Below are 18,939 nucleotides of genomic sequence, written 5' to 3'. Positions count from 1 at the left end.
GATCCTCCATGTATCTCACCCTGACACAGTGCCATGTGCTCATTTCATCAGCTCATTCAGAAAAAATAGGAAGAGCAGCAATGATACATTGTGACAAGAACATGTGTCTAGGAGACATGGGGAAGATTTCCTGACAACTGAAACATGTTGTGATCTAAATGGGACTGCTGGTGTGTGGGACTGCTGGGGTCTGGGTAGGGATAAAAGCTGCTGCATGTCAATGTAACAGTTCTGATAATAATCAATAGGACTGGGATAAAGCTGGCTAGAAGAATGCAACAATTCTAATGCCAATTAGCAGGACTGGGAAAAAGCTGTGTATAGGATTCCAATATTTCTATTAGAAATCAACAATTCTAATGCCAATTAGCAGGACTGGGAAAAAGCTGTGTATAGGATTCCAATATTTCTATTAGAAATCTAAAGGAATAGAATAAACCTGTGTATAAGAATGCAACAATTCTAATATCAATACATATAATTGGAGTTGTGTATATGAATGTAACATGCCTATTAGAAATCAATAGAAAAAGAATAAACTTGAATATATTTGCATCAGTCCTGATAATAATTAATAGAATTGGAATAAATCTACTGCATATGCAAGTAGTTATTTCATAAATCAATAAAACGAGAACAAAACTGCCCTATAGGAAATCAGCAATTCCAATAAGTAGGTATCAAAAGAATTGTGACGTAGGCAGGAATAGAAAGGCAGATCTATTAACAATCTATAATCAATACACCTATTCAATGATCAGCCATTCTATAATCAATCAATAAACTACCTACCACTCTGTCCCTCTACAATCAATTAATAAGCCTATGTATTGATCAGTACCCCTACAATCAATCTACCTACCATCCTATCATTCCCTTTGGTATCAATCAATAAGCCTAGGAATTGATCAGTCCTTCTACAATCAATCAATAAGCCTATCTATTGATCAGTATCCCTATCAATCTACCTACCTTCTTATCATTCCCTTTGTTATCAATCAATAAACCTAGGAATTGATCAGTCATTTTACAATCAATCAATATGCCTATCTATTGATCAATACCCCTACAATCAATCTACCTACTTTTTCATATTTCCCTTTATTATCAATCAATAAACCTAGGAACTGATCAGTCCTTCTACAATCGATCAATATGCCTATCTATTGATCAGTACTACTACAATCGATCTACCTACCTCTTCATTATTCCCTTTTTTATCAATAAATAATCCTACCATTTGATCAGTCCTTCTACAATCTATCAAGGCCTATCTATTGATCAGTATCCCTACAATCAATCTACCTTCCTTTTTCATCAGTCCCTCTATTGTAATTCCTCCCTTGTAATCAATACAGCCACCTATTGATCAGTATTTACAATCTATATATCTATTTCCTTATTATTCCCTATACAATAATTATTATACCCATCTATTAATCAGGCCCTCTATAATCAATCACTATGCCCACGTATTGATCTATTATCTGTCAAGCACCCCAGTGCCCCATTGGCAGCTTATGATTTGGTAAAGCCTCAGGCGTGGTGGTGCAGCAATGCTTCTCACTGTATCCAGTATGCCTCCTCTCATTGTACAGCGCTATATAATATGTTGGCGCTATAAATCATAAATGCATGGACGTGTTATAAATGGATCGATATGTTTATTGATGTATAGCCTGGCAGGATGTGCAGCAATGTTTCTGGGGCTATACTGGGGGCTATAGGCTGTGTGATCCCCCCCAGGGGTGCAGCATGTGCCAGTGATGAGGGATCTGAGGCTCAGCCTCCTTTAATATGCACTGATTGAAGATTTGCTGCTGTATTCATTGGCAGCCCAGCACCGGCAGCAGCAAGCAGCGTAGTGTGTGTGTCTGGGATTCGCCGAGTGAATGTTCTGGTCCTCCTTCCTGTGATTGCTGCGTCAGGAGGGAGACTCCCCGGCTCCCGGGCACTTCGGACAAAACTTGCTGCTCGGTCAGGAGATCGGAGCGTCCATTGATGAGAATGACCGGAGGAGCCAGCACCGGGAAAGTCACCCCCGCCCCCCCGTCACCGGCTGCCTGCTAACCTTTGACTTGCGGGATCAAGTTCAGCTCCGGTTACCTGCATTGGGACAAGAGGAGGAAGGGGGAGGAGAGCCGGGGGTGGGGGGGGGAGACTGCAATATCATTTGTGAATCGTTCTCCGGGCTGCAGATACATATTGGAACACATGCAGAGCCAATGCAGGTAGCACCGACTGCGGCTCCGACACGGCAACTTTCACTGGATATCATTGTGGATGTACCGGAGCCTTCCATCACACCGACCGGGAATTATACAAAGTCATTGTGCATGGAGCTGTCCCGGGAAGTGAGACATTAGAGAGCCCCGGGAGAGCAGCACCGACACAACATTGCTGCACCGACTGAGGAGTATAGGGATCAGCCTGGGAGAGGAGTATAGGGATCAGCACCGACACCGGAGAACACATTGTACAGTACAGACACCGGAGAACATATTGTACAGCACCGACACCGGAGTACACATTGTACAGCACCGACACCGGAGTACACATTGTACAGCACCGGAGTACAAGGATCAGCCTGAGAACCGGAGTACAGCAACAGCGAACACAGCTCGGTCCTGGAGATCGGTACACGGAGGAGTACAGGGATCGGCACAATAATAAGTGGATCAGTATGAGCGGGTAACTTTGCCCCGGGACATTACACACACACAGCCCCGTTGCCCCCTCTGCTTTGCTCTCCGCTCCGCGCCGGCTCCGCACCATGAGGACCTTGTGGGGTTGCTGCGCGCTGTTGCTGCGGCTGTCGCTGACCCTGGCCGCCTCCAAGCAGCTGCTGAAGTACCGGATCGCCGAGGAAGGACAGCCAGACATCAGGATCGGTAACGTGGCATCGGACATCGGTATAGTGACCGGCTCGGGCGAGGTGACCTTCAGCCTGGAGTCCGGCTCCGACTTCTTCAAGATAGACAACATGACCGGCGAGCTGAGCACCAACGAGCGCCGCATAGACCGGGAGAAGCTGCCGCAGTGCCAGATGATCTTCGATGAGAACGAATGCTTCATAGACTTCGAGGTGTCGGTGATCGGTCCCTCGCAGAGCTGGGTGGAGCTGTTTGAGGGCAGGGTGGTCATCCTGGACATTAACGATAACACACCGACCTTCCCGTCCCCGGTGCTCACCCTGACGGTGGAGGAGAATCGGCCGGTGGGGACTCTCTACCTGCTCCCTACCGCCACAGACCGGGACTTCGGCCGGAACGGCATTGAGCGCTACGAGCTGATCCCGGACGCCGGGGAGAGCCTGTTCGTGTCCGGTAGACGGGGCAGCGGGGAGAGCGCTATGTACCCGGGGAAGAGGCGGATGGAGAGTGACGGGCGGAGCAGCGTGTTCGAGCTGCAGGTGGCGGACACCTCGGACGGGGAGAAACAACCGCAACTCATCGTGAAGGGGGCCCTGGACCGGGAGCTCCGCGATTCCTATGAACTCACCCTGCGGGTCCGGGACGGAGGGGAACAGCCGCGCTCCTCGCAGTCCATCCTCCGGGTTCTCATCACCGACGTTAACGATAACAGCCCCCGCTTTGAGAAGAGTGTGTACGAGGCCGACCTGGCGGAGAATAGCGCCCCTGGGACCCCTATCCTACAGCTCAAAGCCACCGACTACGACGTGGGGGTGAACGGGCAGATCGAGTATGTGTTCGGTGCCGCCACCGAGTCGGTGAGGAGACTTCTCCGATTGGATGAGAACTCGGGCTGGCTGAGCGTCCTGCACCGGATAGACCGGGAGGAGGTCAACCAACTCCGCTTCACTGTCATGGCCCGGGACCGGGGGCAGCCCCCTAAAACGGATAAAGCCACCGTCATCCTGAATATTAAAGATGAGAATGATAACGTGCCCCTGATAGACATCAGGAAGATCGGTAGGATCCCGGTGAAGGATGGCATGGCCAGTGTGGCAGAGGATGTGTTGGTGGATACCCCTATTGCCCTGGTGCAGGTGTCTGATAGGGATCAGGGGGAGAATGGAGTGGTCACCTGCACTGTGGTTGGGGATGTCCCCTTCCAGCTGAAGCCAGCCAGTGATAGTGAGGGGGAACAGAACAAGAAGAAATACTTTCTGCACACTTCAGCCCCCCTGGACTATGAGAACGTCAAGGAGTACAATGTCATCATAGTGGCCGTGGATTCCGGAAGTCCCAGCCTGTCCAGTAATAACTCCCTGCTGGTCAAGGTGGTGGACACCAACGACAACGCGCCCGTCTTCAGCCAGCCGGTGGTGGAAGTGGCCTTTCCAGAGAACAATGTGCCAGGGGAAAGAGTGGCCACTGTCATTGCCACCGATGCCGACAGCGGCAAAAACGCAGAGATTGCCTATTCCCTGGAGCAGTCCGTGGCCGGGGTCTTCTCCATTCACCCCGATTCTGGGGACATCACAGCCAACATTGTTCTGGACCGGGAGCAGACTGACCGATATGAGTTCAAAGTCGTGGCCAAAGACAAAGGTCTGCCCAACGTCATGCAAGGCACCGCCACCGTGGTGGTCCAAGTGGCCGACACCAATGACAATGACCCCAAGTTCATGCAGGATGTGTTCAACTTTTACGTCAAGGAGAACTTACAACCCAACAGCCCTGTGGGCATGGTGACAGTGATGGATGCTGACAAAGGTCGCAATGCAGAGATGAGTTTGTTTATAGAGGAAGACAATGGCATCTTTACCATAGAGAACAACACTGGCACCATCTGTTCCACAATGTCCTTCGACATGGAGCAACAAACTTCTTACACCTTTAAAGTCAAAGCGGTGGATGGTGGCGACCCTCCTAGGTCTGCTACAGCCACGGTGTCCCTTTTTGTCATGGATGAAAATGATAATGCCCCCATCATCACTAGTCCTATCAATAGCTCTTATGCTGTGGTCCCCCCTTCTAGCAGTGTCAGGACAGTTGTTGCCACAGTTGTAGCCACAGACACTGACTCTGGAGTCAACAAAGAACTCAATTATAGCATTATTGGGGGAAATCCCTTTAAACTCTTTGAAATCAACCCAGCTAGTGGTGTGGTGTCACTGGTTGGGAAGCTGGCCTCCAAGCACTATGGCCTTCACCGCCTGGTAGTCCAAGTCAATGACAGCGGTCAACCGCCACAGTCCACCACAGCCCTAGTCCATGTGTTTATTAATGAAACTGTCTCTAACGCCTCTGTGGTTGATTCCCAGATTGCCAGAAGTTTGCACACCCCTTTAACCCAGGACATAGCAGGAGACCCCAGCTATGAAATGAGCAAGCAAAGATTAAGCATAGTGATTGGTGTAGTGGCTGGCATCATGACGGTCATACTGATCATACTGGTGGTGGTCATGGCACGCTACTGCAGGGCCAAAGGTAATAATGGCTACGAAGCTGGCAAGAAAGATCACGAGGACTTCTTTACGCCTCAGCAGCATGACAAGTCTAAAAAACCCAAAAAGGATAAGAAAAATAAAAAGTCCAAACAGCCATTGTATAGCAGCATAGTGACAGTGGAGGCATCAAAGCCAAATGGGCAAAGATATGACAGTGTGAATGAAAAGCTCTCTGATAGCCCCAGCATGGGGAGATACAGAACTGTGAATGGAGGTCCTGGAAGTCCTGACCTAGCAAGGCATTACAAATCTAGTTCCCCACTACCTACTGTGCAGCTTCATCCCCAGTCACCTACTGCTGGGAAAAAGCACCAGGCTGTGCAAGATTTACCACCAGCCAACACTTTTGTAGGAGCTGGAGACAACATCTCAATTGGATCAGATCACTGTTCTGAGTACAGTTGTCAGACCAATAACAAGTACAGCAAACAGGTAAGCTAAAGGAAAATGTGCAATGCAATGAACCAAGTTACTGCTAGTTGTGTGATATGCTGTAGTCAGCAGATATTACAACACACACACACACAATATATATATATATATACTGTATAATATCAGTTATAAACACTCCTTTTCATAAGTCCTATTTTGCATCCAACATCCAATCAGTTTAAGGGGAACATTATTTAAATTCCTGTTGCCTGCACAGGTTTTTCTGGCTAATCTCCATATAATTCACAAAGCTTTTACACAAGAATAAGTATCCTTATTTTAGCCACGTGACTGTAATTGTCATTGGAATTAACTGAAAATAACCTTCCTTGTTTTAGAAATAAGGATTCTTATCCTGGTGCATTAGCTTTGTGAATTGAGTCTTCATCTGTAATTACTCAGTAGCAGGAAAGTAACTTCTTATTAATAACTTTCTCATCTGCAATGCACTGGTTATATCCAGTGTGATGACAAACAAGGGGTTAATCACATACTTTTTAAGCAGTTAAATATCTCGCCTGCAGATGTGCCCCAGATCAGCTCCTTGGAGGCTGACACACGCAAAGGTGCACATTTTTGCATTCCTAATGAAATTCTGCTTTAGCTGGAAATATCCAACTGGGTTACAGGGAGTATTAACCCCCCTCCCCACCCCTTAATCTGATTGAATGTTTAAGGCAAGCATAAGTTAGCAGGGTTGTCATCATGCTTTTAGGACATATGCATTATGTATTTATGGCTACAGCTGAACTGTCCAGCCATAGAAAAGTCTAATTATCACAAAGCAGCTTCATTATTACACTCACTTGATTATTAGCAGGCTAATAGCCCCTATTGGATTTGTTTCCTATGGAATCACCAGGCAAAGTCATTACATTAAGAATTAAGTGCACAGATTTTGCATTTTACAGTAACACAGAAAGGTGAAACTAATTTATCCAGTTTATCCAGTTAATGCAGCATTTGGTTAGCATGCTACTATCAGGCTGAACTCTGTCATTTCCCTAGCATGGAATAAGTGTGGCAGCCAATAGGATGTAACACAGTGGTGACTTGCAAAGACTGGCAATAGCTCTGCAGGCTGATGCCACTAATGGAAAGGTTTGTGCTAGCTATCTGATGGTGGCATGACATCATATCAAGCAGAGTTTTCATTAGACACACGCTTACAGTTTAATCATCCTAGACCTCAGATAGATGATCTTTGTGCTTCAGTGATATAAAAAAATGACACCATATTAACTCTTTGGTGTAAAATAAGTCATGCCAGATATATTAGATTAGCATGCAAGCAATTCATATTACCCTTGATTAACATTCCTTATGCAGAAAGTTATAAGAAGCTCACAGCAGCCAATCAAATATTTTAATAAAATATTCCAAATATTTCAATAAAACAGCCTGAACTATGAAAGCTGACTTTTTATTGATTGCTGACCTAGGCACATTCTTCTTCATCTTACATGTCAAGATTAACAAATCACATTTTTTTAAAAAAGTGCATCAGAACTTATATTTCAGCAATCAGATAACATTAAACTGAATTGGCAGTGGCTGCTATTGGGTACTGTATTTTGCGCATTATTTGTGCTCTTTGCCCTGCCTTATTAAATCAGCCTGTTGGAGTCTATTACAGTGTTTGTAGCACTGCATGGGTTTATGTCTGCTGATGTCATGTTTTTCTTGGCAGAATCTGATTTTATATGATTGTCCTGAAAGTCTGCTCTTTCACCCCCAAGTAGTTTCTGCTAGGCTAGACATTTGTTTTTATATCTGCCAACAGGCAGACAAAGGCACATTTGGTATGCTGCATTTGTCTGCTGTAGCAATGAGGCAAAACAGTAACCAGAATTGTGTCACTGACATTTCCTTACACAGCTATAATGGCTTGTGATGGTAAGTCAGCGACTATGGCACAGACAAGTCATATATTGAGGCTTATTTATTAAAGCAACCCCAAGAGACACAAAGTTCTGTAACCCTGGACCTATCGGATTCCATAATAATGGCTGTCGGTTACTGTTCTTTGCTTTTTGTTTTGTGTTGCATTGTATTTGTAGACTAAACACTACACAATATTGTTATGTATATTGTAATGTTTATTTTTCCAAAGAGCAAACAAAACAATCATTGTATAAAAACAATGTTTCAAGTGTATCAGCATTGCACCAAATTCTAAGCAACACTGATTCCATTTGGTAACAAGCTATATTTGTTTTTAGTGTTCTATTCAATGTATTTCCTTGACATTGGCTGCACATAGAGCATTTGATTTAATGTGTTTGTATAGACTCCTCTGAAGTCTAGCAGTATGTCACATGAAACTTTGTAGCTTTTTAGCAACAATGTTTATTTTTGAAAGTAACTAGTTGTATATCATTCTAATTACATCTAATTGATGTGCGAATGCGTGGGATTCCTATTAGCAGGGTTATCTTTTCATCTTTATTAATAGGGGAAAATATGGGAAGAAAAAGATCCTGAACTAACAGTTTCTTTTTTCTTATTGCCTTAAATAAATTTTGCTTTTAGCACCTGATATAACAATGAGATTTAGTGTAAACTTGGATGCTTTAGTAATCCATTTACCATGTCTGCCATGCATTCACACTGACTTGTATGGAAGAATAAAAAGAAACTGATGCCAGACTTTTGAAAAGCCCAGATACACTAGTTCTTATTATGATAGGGCATTGGAGTTGTCACTTAAATAGGAACTGCAGCATAGTGACCAATCAAATTATTCATTAAAGGGTTCAGTCCAATTGGTGGCAGTGGGGTATCACAAACAGACTATATTACTTATAGGTAAACTTAGTTCAGTGGAATAAAATTTTCATTCACAAGTAGCCTAGAAAGATTTGATCGTAAATTGTGATGAAAGTATTAGTCACGTCCGGTCTATGTTTTGCCTTTAACAGCTAATCAGCTTTTTCTAGAACAGTATGGGAAATGGAATTGAAAAATTTGGTTCCCTGCTATGAAGTCTCATATTTCATCTTTGACTTACGTTTGGTGTTTTGTAAAGCGCACAGTGCTATAAAATAATAGGAAAGCTTGTGCTTGTATACTAGCTTTGGGATAGGCTGTGTATTCTTACTGATAAAGGACTATAAGTCCTAGCATGACTAAATGATAGGCTACTTTATTATATATATATATATATATATATATATATATATATGTATATATATATATATACACAAGGATCAAAGGGGTACATAGGTCTAGAGAAAATGAAACACTGTGCTTATGCTTTTTCTTGGAACGCCTGGATACTTTTGCTATAAAGAAACTACAAGCCCCAGCATGACTGTCAGCAAGTAGGACATGCTGGAGCTTCTACTTATTATGTATATATGAGCACACAAACACATAGATCAGAAATCAGAGGGAACAGAAGTCTAGAGAAAATAGGACAATGATTTATACAGAATCCATTGCTCATGTAGTTTCTGCTTATGTCCAGCTAATAATGGCTGTGTCAGCACTTCCCATGCATATTGGATACAGAGGCACACAAGCTAAATTAATAGGCACATGTATGCATGCATCGGGGAGGGCCTTGACCTGCGTGGTAGCAGTGGAAGCTGATACCTTGTGCCATTAGTTTAATTAGACTAAGTAAGTGATACATCTTATTGACCACAATACGAGAGGTCAGGGAAATCGTTTCCATTTACAAAATGGTCTATCACAGACGGTTTGACAAACATTTGTAAAAGAATATGCCAGCTGAAACAAGATAGTAAGATTTCATGTCAACAGATGCCATAGCACTCAAACATGTATAACTGCACACAAACATGAATATACATATATATATATATATTACAAGCAATGAATATTATGACTTGAGTATTGGTAGAAGTTGCATTATGATAAACTGCTCGAGCAGTCACACAGTATTCTGTATATTAGTGATCAGCTATATGGTGGTATTGGTTGTGCAGTTTTTTGATGAGTATGAAAGTTCCCTACTACTTTTAAATGTCAGCAAAATCAATATTACTTATTTTCTAATACAACAGCGGTGAGTTCTACATTAGTACACTGCTGAAGTCTGTGCAGTCCTCATACTGGCTATTCAAGTGACTAAAGCTAGATTAAAACACGGTTGTTGTATATAGCTCCCCAACAGATGGTAGTGTTAGTTCTCCAACCAAGATGAAAAAAGTGAAGACTGGAAATGCTATAGGCAACAGTTGTGTGATTCTTTTCTCCAGTTTCCATGCACAGAGGAATACCATCATATTCTCAGCACACCAATATATCTGTTTTGACTTGAATGTGCTAATGTTTGCAGGTTGCATTCATCCTGGTCCAATAACACATTGCAACCTCTAACCTTTAATTGGACCAAAGGGAAAACAGTCATGACAGAGACACATGCAAGGGAGATATGTAACTCTTAAAATTCAATTTGTTGACTTTTACATTGCTTTTTGTGTGCGTGACCCTGATTATTATTCGGTTACATGAACAGGGAGCACTAATGAACCGAGTCCCATGGGGAGTGCTTCTTTCTCATCAGGGTTAGTTGGAGTATAATGCACAGCTGAGACGGAGAGGGTCGGCCCGCCTTGTGCCACCAGTGTAGCTTGATGGGAGTTTTAGCCTTTTTACTTTCTAGAAAACTACACAGTTTTATTAATAGATTTCTTCATGCCCCTAATGTTCCATGGAATTTCACAGCATGTTTGTCTCTCATATCCTGGTATAGTAGAATATCAAGGGAAAATGTAGTGGGAGAGATTTATCAAACTATTCACCAACAGTCAGGCACCAGTTTAGTGCAACACTGATTGTCTTCTATTTATCAAAGGATGTAAACTTCTTTGTTTTTTTCTACCCAGTGTCTTGCAGTCACCTAACTCTTCCTGCAGACTTCTCTAATATTGTACCTGGGCAGTTTGTATGGATAAAAACAGATGCACGTGTAAGAAGTGATCAGGGCATGTTTTATATTGGGTGCAGTGCTACTTCATAAATTCAGCCGTGTTCCAATTTATACCCCATAAAACATGATTCTGTTAGTCTTTAGGCTACCTTGTTTTGCGGCAAAGCAGAATCAGACAATAACATGAATTTATATATATATTTATATATGATATTTTTCTTATGTAGATCTAAATACAAATGGAGTATAATTTGCTTTTAGAATGAAATAGGACACTTTTTCTCTTTTTTGCTAAAAAAATGTAATAAGTAGTAAGGACACCCTAAAATATTGTGTCTGTCCTTCTCTTACAATATATCACACTGATTGACATCACAGCTTACTAAGCTAAAGCAAGCTTCTCTTCTTAATGACATAGAAGTAGAGCTCAGCTAGGGGATGCTGGGGAGAGGGAATGAAAACTCCCCTTATATTTTCATAGGAAAAAGTGCAGTTTTTGCATTTTCAGTGGAAGCTAAATTGCATTTAAAAAGCTCGGTTTATATTGAATATATGTATGGATTTCTGAGATGTCTTTATTTCACAATACTAAGATTGGGTATAGACAATGAACCTGCCCCTCTAAAACCTGCAGCAATTGTCTCCCCAGTATGGTAAAAAAATAACTTTAGTGCAGTGCAATAATTCTTCCTTATGGTAAAATACCATCACCAAATTTCAGAGACTTTTTGATGAGCTCAAATTCACATCACTTACAGACTTGGCCTTGTATAGTCATCCACAGATAATATAATAAGCCAGATTCAGTGACAGCTCAGTAAAAGCTAGCTCTTTTTGGTCCTGTTGTACTTGTACCACCTGCACTGAAATACATTTATTGATTTTTATGACTCATGCATAGTTGATTGAATTGGTGATTTTTTTTTACTTGTATAACTTTAAAGTGTTGGTTAGGTCTTTATCTTCATAAATGACCATTTCTAGTTTCTCTGTGCAGCTGGGCATACTTTTCTTACGTGCATAATGTATTTAAAAAATAGATTGCAAGAGTTGTGATAGGTGATAAAAGCAAGATCATTTGTTATTAACATTCAGGTTCTTACTACTCATGATTTGCTAAGGGGTAGCTACATTATTATTACACAGTATTGATATAGTGCCGACATATTACACAGCACTTTACAAAGTCTCTTGTCATGTCACTAGCTGTCCCTCAAAGGAGCTCACACTCTAATATCCCTACCATAGTCATATGTCATTAATACAGACTGGCCAATTTTGGGGGATCCAATTAACCTAACTGCATGTTTTTGAAATGTGGGAGGAAATCGGATTACCCGGGGGAAACCCATGCAAACACAGGGATAACTCCATGCTGATGGTGTCCTGGCTGAAACTCAAACCTGGGACCTAGCACATCAAAGGCCAGAGTGCTAACCTCTGAGCCATTGTGCTGCCCATGTCCTGCATCTGTCAATATTTCAGTTATCTTCACAAATTTTTTCTAAGGTTAGAGGGAAGAAGCAGTAGGCATATGATGGCCCCTGTATTGTGAACCAAGTTTTCAGTAACAACCCAAAAACAACCGAGTGGTTAGTGAAATGTGCCGGGTGGTATGCCCGGCTTAAAGGGTCTGGGGATATCGATGTATTTGTTAATAATATCTGACCTGTGCAGAAACCTAAAGCCAAGCAGCACCCTAAAAATTAGTGAAGTGAAGATTATTGGTTGCAGTTAGGTACAACATTTACTTTTGAATCTTAGCTTTGTGTGTTAGCCTGCTTGAGTCATGTATATAGGAAGTTTTTATAGTCTACTGTATGGGCATTAAACTAACACTAGATAAAGGTTACCGTATGGTCTACTACTGAGAAATTTAGCTCAATACTATTTAGGTGATTATATTAATAATATGTTACATTATTGTAACAACTTTCAATCTGTATGTATGTCATATAGACATTATCATTCTATCGGCTTCTTTATTTGTATATATATAAAGTGCTTTGATATCATAGTTAGAAGTAGTTAGGTATGGTTTCTGACTTCTAGAGACAGATACAAGTAGAATGGTCACATTGTTGTATACAGTTTTGATTTGAGAATTACTTTCCTACAACATGGGTGGCTAAACACCTTATAATTGTGGATTTGCTAAGGTCTAAAGTTAGGATGTTTGGGTCTGTTTTTATCTTTCTGGCTGAAGAGTGCATTTAGCAAACCACTGGCTACGAACCACTGTAAAGATATATTTATCTTGTTGTAATCCACCCTAGGAAATGTATTGTCGTCAAGAAATATATGTAATTTGAACATTTTGATCTGTCAGCGTTTGGAGTTTATGGGTCACCATAGATTGATTTAACATTTACTTTTTAACAACATAATTACAAGCACTTAATTAGACTTTTGCAGCTTTTTTTTTACTTTGTAAATGTGTTAGCTCTGACTAGAACTAATTTAAAGCTAGAGGTTTTTCTTGCATTTCATAACTGGTAAATGATCATATGTCATATGGACAGCCCCTTATAGACCTTTGCAGGAGGCCGAGGCTGACCGGTCTTTGGGGTCAAATCAATTGGTTGGAATGGCTTTTCCCTGGTGATGGCTATTAATCCCAGAGTAAAACCTCCAGGGTATAAAGAGGGCACACTTATATTACAATCATTCTACAGATGAATCATTAGAATCATTGTACCGCTGTCTAAAGTCTAGGTATGTGAAAATATAAATGCCCTTTTAGATTTAGCACTATTGCAACGATGTTCAGGACTCCCCATCATAAATATCATTTTGGTCCATTGGTACAGTTTGTAGCATTTCTTACTTATTATATGAAATTTTAAACAAGCATTTCATTTACATTTTTTTTTTGGAACCCTTAGTTTGTTGGGGATTACATCACTTTGTTTTAATAAGATTGTGAATTACAGATTTTACCTGCAGTTACCTTGACATTCCTCTTTCCATCTAGAACATGTCCCAATTTTACAATATTTCTGTAGTAAGAAACAGTTTTTACATCATGTAACATCATTAGCTTATAAAAATTCTTGTGGAAGCAGCCGCTTTGTGCTCATTCCTATGATCCCTGACACAAAATTACATCTTCCAGGTGCTCTTTCCCTGCACATAGTGTTTGAGATGGCCCTTGGAAGTCAAGACAACAGCATCATTTTGCTGGAATAGAAAAAAAAATCACATGGAGAGGAACAGAGTGTGGTGGATGGATATGCAAAAGTCTGTGAAGAAGCAGACAGTAATGATGCATGAGATTTCACTTCAACAAAACCATTTTCAGTATTTTTTTGTAGTTGAAGTTGGAAATGGGATATATTTCAGAGATATACTAAATAGTGTTTATTAATTCTGTCCTGACATTTTTATTGTATCTAAAAAGATACAGAAGGCTGAACAGTATTGTAGCATGCAGCAACCTCACATTTGTCTTTTCTCTTTCCACTTCTAAAACACAAATACAGAAGTGAAAATTTCAATAATTCACTGCTTGTTTTCTGACTTTATAGGAATGTATGATATTTTTGCATGCATACTTTTTCTTGTGCATTTATATGTCAGCATGGGTGTGTCCTTGTATGTAATATGTTACATACAAGTGCCTGGGCAGTCAGTAAATCACTATGAACCATTTACGTATTCTCTCTGACAATCCAAACAGAATAATGGTGTCATTGAGAAGGCCATGTGTTGAGATAACAAGTTAAAACAGCTAGTTCTGCAGTGTGCTTCACAGTTCACAAGATCTCAATGCAGGTAAAGTGATAAAAGCACACACGTTTGTACAGCTATCATCACCTAAAAGAGTTTCCAGACAATTCTCTCCCCAATAAATGTTTCTGGTACAGGCTGCAGGGTGTGTGCTTTTAACTGCTTGTTCCATGCATTAGACAGAACATTGTTTGGGCATAAAGCACTTTGTGTTGGTTAATACCTAATTGTATTGTATGTCAAAATCTAACCATAAAGAAGGATTTCCCTGTGCCCCGGGCACTGGGATGGTGACTGTTATGTAATTAGCCTTCCGTGGATTTTTTATAAGAAATGTGGTGTCAGCTTTTATTATTTTAATAATACTCTTAGTGCTTTGACTGTAAGTAATGTAGTAAATGTAACCAGTGCAAATAAGATTTATTATTTTGTAAATTGCTTTACAAGCACAATACTGTGTTACTTTGAGCAAATATTTTTGTTTTGGTCACGTCACTTTTGAGGTGTAACTGGTTGTTCTTCATAAGTGTCAGTTGTTTGATGGATGGTTGAATGGGTGAAAGGATAAACACTAAGGACATGTTCATACTAGAAAGCCCATGAAAACACACAATACAAAACAATGGTTATGTATGCTGGCACACTGTATATATGTGTTATGTTGTGTTGCAATTCATTGGTATTTGCACCAAAGTATAATTGCAATCTATTTTTTGTGTGTTGAGATGCATTAAAAAGCATGGGCGTTCCAATGCAAGCACAAATGTGGCATAAATAGGTCCATGTAAACCCTCTCTGGGCAGGGTTGCTCTCAATCTTTTTCACTGACACATTTAAAGTTCCACCTGGAATTGTCATGTCCATAGGTTAGTAGAGGAAACGTCAACCTTTCGTTCTCCGGAGAACTGGCCATTGCCACTGTTACATTTAAATTACTGTTGGTTTTGCTCTCCATGTCTTCTGTCATCTTACCATCTTCATTGACATTTTCATGTAGGCTTGAGTGATTCAAGAATGTTTGGTGATTTAATAATAAGCCTTTTCTTCACCCAACCATCACATCTTGTGTAAGGCTAACCCAAATTATACAGATCCTATACGTAAGCTGATTCAATATTTTCCTTTTTTGAATTTAATGAAAATGTATTTTGTCCATTTCCATTACATGGATGACCTACAGTGACAAGCTGCAGGGACAGGTTTCACCTATAGTGGCACGACCACTGATATCTGCTATCTGCATATTACAGTATATACTAGTTCACTATGAAAACCATTGTATGTCAGAGAACAATAATGATAAATTATTAGGGCATTAGTGTGGTTGGATGCATAGGGAACACAATGTAAACTTTCATGATATATATATTTAATACACAGATTTATGTTAGAGATTGTACTTGTAATTGCAAATTCATGTAGCTGTTTTTCCTTGTCTTTTCTTTTAAATGTGCCTTTTCTGTTCCCACACAAAATCTAATCAAGAACATGTTGGACAGAGATAATATATTGTCTCGTATTGATAAGGTTTTCATATCCTGTGATCTTATCGTACACCTACATTAACTAATTGCCTTTGTGAACGATATTGTGCCCTTCTGTTCTTTTATTTAATATATTTAATATGTTTTTTTTTGGATTTAGTTTCCTTTTGTTTGTATGTTGTGCATTAACTGCCTCAGGGGAATAACGTTTGGGACAACTGGAAATGATTAAAACATTGGAGACATTCTCCGTGAGTTAGAATAGACAAGGTTACCATAGAAGGTAGATGTTAATGGCAATCAGTAAGCTTTTCTTAAAAGTTTCCACACACTAGATTACTAGTACAGGATTTTTTATCACATCAGAATAAAAAGTAATTTAGGGTACAAGAAAAGGTATATGTATTTTTGGTGTTGTCATAATTACTTCCCAATGCTGATGCATCTGCAGTGGAGGAAGAGGACAACTTAAGAATATCAAGATAGATACTAAATAAATAGGTTGGTGGTTGTGGTTCCTATCATTTAACAAATCTCTCCATCCAACTCTATGTGGGTCTTTATAAAGCCACTCGTTCATAAAGACCCCCTGTGTTGATAGGCCAATACCTTCAGCTACATTAAGTTTTAGATTCTTCTTGTTACTTTGGAGGTGATTCTGATCCTTTGAACTCCTTTTAGGTTGATTTTGCTTTATGACTCCCATAAGTAGAAAAGGGCTCTGACATTTATGGTCTTTTAGTTCTTTTTTTTAATTGGTTATTTAGGTTGTTTGTCGTGGCAGGTACCTTTCTCTATATTGTAGTGTCGTAGCCATCACATTATGAATAACCTGATTGATCTAGTAGAGAAGTTGGACCTTTTTGAGTTGCACGTCTATGCAGTAGAGTAAAAAGGATGTTTGAATGTTGTAGACCTGAATACTGCATGAAAGATTTATCAATGTGTGAATTTGGGTAATTTGTAATGTTAGACTAGACACTTGAGAATCTTGGAGAAGATCCTCAGATGCCTAGCCAGTGTTTTCTGATGATAGATTCATCACACTGCCTGCAAACTTGTAAAGTCTTGCCTAAGAGCCTGACTTTCTTGACTTGGAACCAAGCACCCTAAACTAGTAAATGTAGTAATCTCTAGTAGTTAATAGTAATGTCAAATTGATTGGGTTTATTATTTCTACCTGTTTCTGTGACTACCTATAAAGAGAATTTGCTCACTTGCTGTTGCATTACGCAGAAGTATTGGAAATCTTTCCAATGGGACAGCAAAACATAACCAGCCAAAAGTTTAAACTCTTCCCTGCTCTTTATGAAACTACAAAAAAAGTTTTGGCTCTACTTAGACTTGAATGTAGTGACTGGTGAAGTTACAAGATAGCCCAATCCATTACACCACATTCAAAGATGATTTCTAGTTCTAACAAGCCAAATAATGAAACAGGAAATAAATTACAGTCATAGCTTTCTCTTGCATTTTTGTACGTAGGATAAAGTCATGAAATTAAGCCCAGGAAATGTATTCCATCATTTCCATGATAAATTGTTCACATTTTAACATTATCATTGTGTCAAAGTTTATCTGGCCGCGTTTCATAATTTGCAGGCGTTTAGTGTCGTAGCATGCGTTTTTGTTCGTAGTACGTGTGCATATTGTGAGATGCTTCTTCACTAACCATCTGGGTATAATTACAATCAAGACAGTAATGTTACAGACAATGAAGGGATATGAAATACCACTTAGCAAAAAAAGTAAGTAAAGGCAGGAAGGCGAGAAAGATATAGCAGCTGCAAGCTTGTATTTTAAAAAGATGGAAGTAAGCTGAAAAGAAAACGGAACCTACTTTGTGATTGCATAGCAAAATGATTGTTATCCTAAACCTTATTACTAGTGAAATGTTCTAATATAATAGTATAGTGAACATACTATTCTACACTTTCCTTATTATAAATACATTTCACTTTGGTAGAATAAGTTTTCTGCTGTGGGCGCCAAGGGGAAGGTGGGGGCTGTGGACATTTCATGCTTCTGCAATATCCTGTAGTAAAGAATTAGGCCAATACTAGAAACTTTGAAATATTAGAGAGCCTCCTACCCGTACCTCAGGGGTGGGGAATATTATTCGGAGTTAATGCACTTGTGTCCCGACCAGGGTTCAGTCATAGCTACAAGAGTTTCACCGCTTCCCTGCATAACTTTATTCCTTTATTTATTTATATCATTCATTCATTCAATTTCATTTATGTGTTCATATTTTTACACATTTAGAAGTCCATCATATAAAAGTGTCACTATCACTGCACATATATTTTATTTATTTGCCTATTTATGTTTTTCGCATTTTTCACTTGTAAAACTGAACTCCAGATACATATATGAGAACTTGTTCCCTGCCATTTACTTATATACTATTTTATACTATATTACCTAATTTTCTTTTTAGTACAACCTTCGGAGGCCTGTGACTTGAGAGTGAAAGGGGAAGCAGCACAATTATGACATCTTTCTGTCGCTCTGCTTTTTACAATGAGCCCTTCAGCACAGCTGACTGTGCTGCTTCTCCCTTCTCCAGTCTCAGCTCTGCCCTACAAAATTAATTTCCCGCAATTTCTCGCAAATTAAAAAAAATGCATGTAATGTTTAAATATTAATAAATGTGTATTGTTCTGTTTCTTTTATGCATGTCTGGAGTTCAGCTTTAACTAGGACCTCATTATAATTAGAATAGTTTTACCATTGCCTAACATACGTTTATATTTTTATTTATTTATTCATTCATTTCCATTTATGCTTTGTTCATATTTTTACTCTGAACATTTTCTTTTCCAGTCACATTTTTTGTTTTGATTTCTTCATACGAGCCATATCACCTGGATCAAGTGCATAAATTGGTATGTAATTTTAGTCCAGTGTTTATTCAGCATAAGTGAATGTCTCTGTCCTAAACTCCTCCATATATATATATATCCATATATAATATA

The 18,939-nt window shown here is 39.9% G+C and overlaps 1 protein-coding gene across 6 annotated transcripts in view; it reads left to right on the top strand.

Moving 5' to 3' along the window:
* Positions 1 to 1,719: 1,719 nt before the first annotated feature.
* Positions 1,720 to 18,939, top strand: part of PCDH7 (protocadherin 7) — a 509,564-nt gene continuing 492,344 nt past the window's right edge. For 2 of the 6 annotated variants that reach the window (XM_072406348.1, XM_072406351.1), the window contains exon 1: positions 1,720 to 5,848. In XM_072406348.1, the coding sequence (XP_072262449.1) occupies positions 2,774 to 5,848 (3,075 nt within the window). In that variant the 5' untranslated portion in view covers positions 1,720 to 2,773. Of the gene's footprint in view, positions 5,849 to 18,787; positions 18,850 to 18,939 lie in introns of all 6 variants that reach the window. The other 4 variants (XM_072406350.1, XM_072406349.1, XM_072406353.1 and 1 more) reach the window with 3 other exon arrangements.

Source organism: Pyxicephalus adspersus, chromosome 3 (genome assembly GCF_032062135.1).
Source record: "Pyxicephalus adspersus chromosome 3, UCB_Pads_2.0, whole genome shotgun sequence".
In the NCBI taxonomy this organism is placed as follows: Eukaryota; Metazoa; Chordata; class Amphibia; order Anura; family Pyxicephalidae; genus Pyxicephalus; species Pyxicephalus adspersus.
The sequence above is the reverse complement of the archived record's forward strand: the minus strand, read 5'-3'. Positions and strand labels throughout refer to the sequence as shown.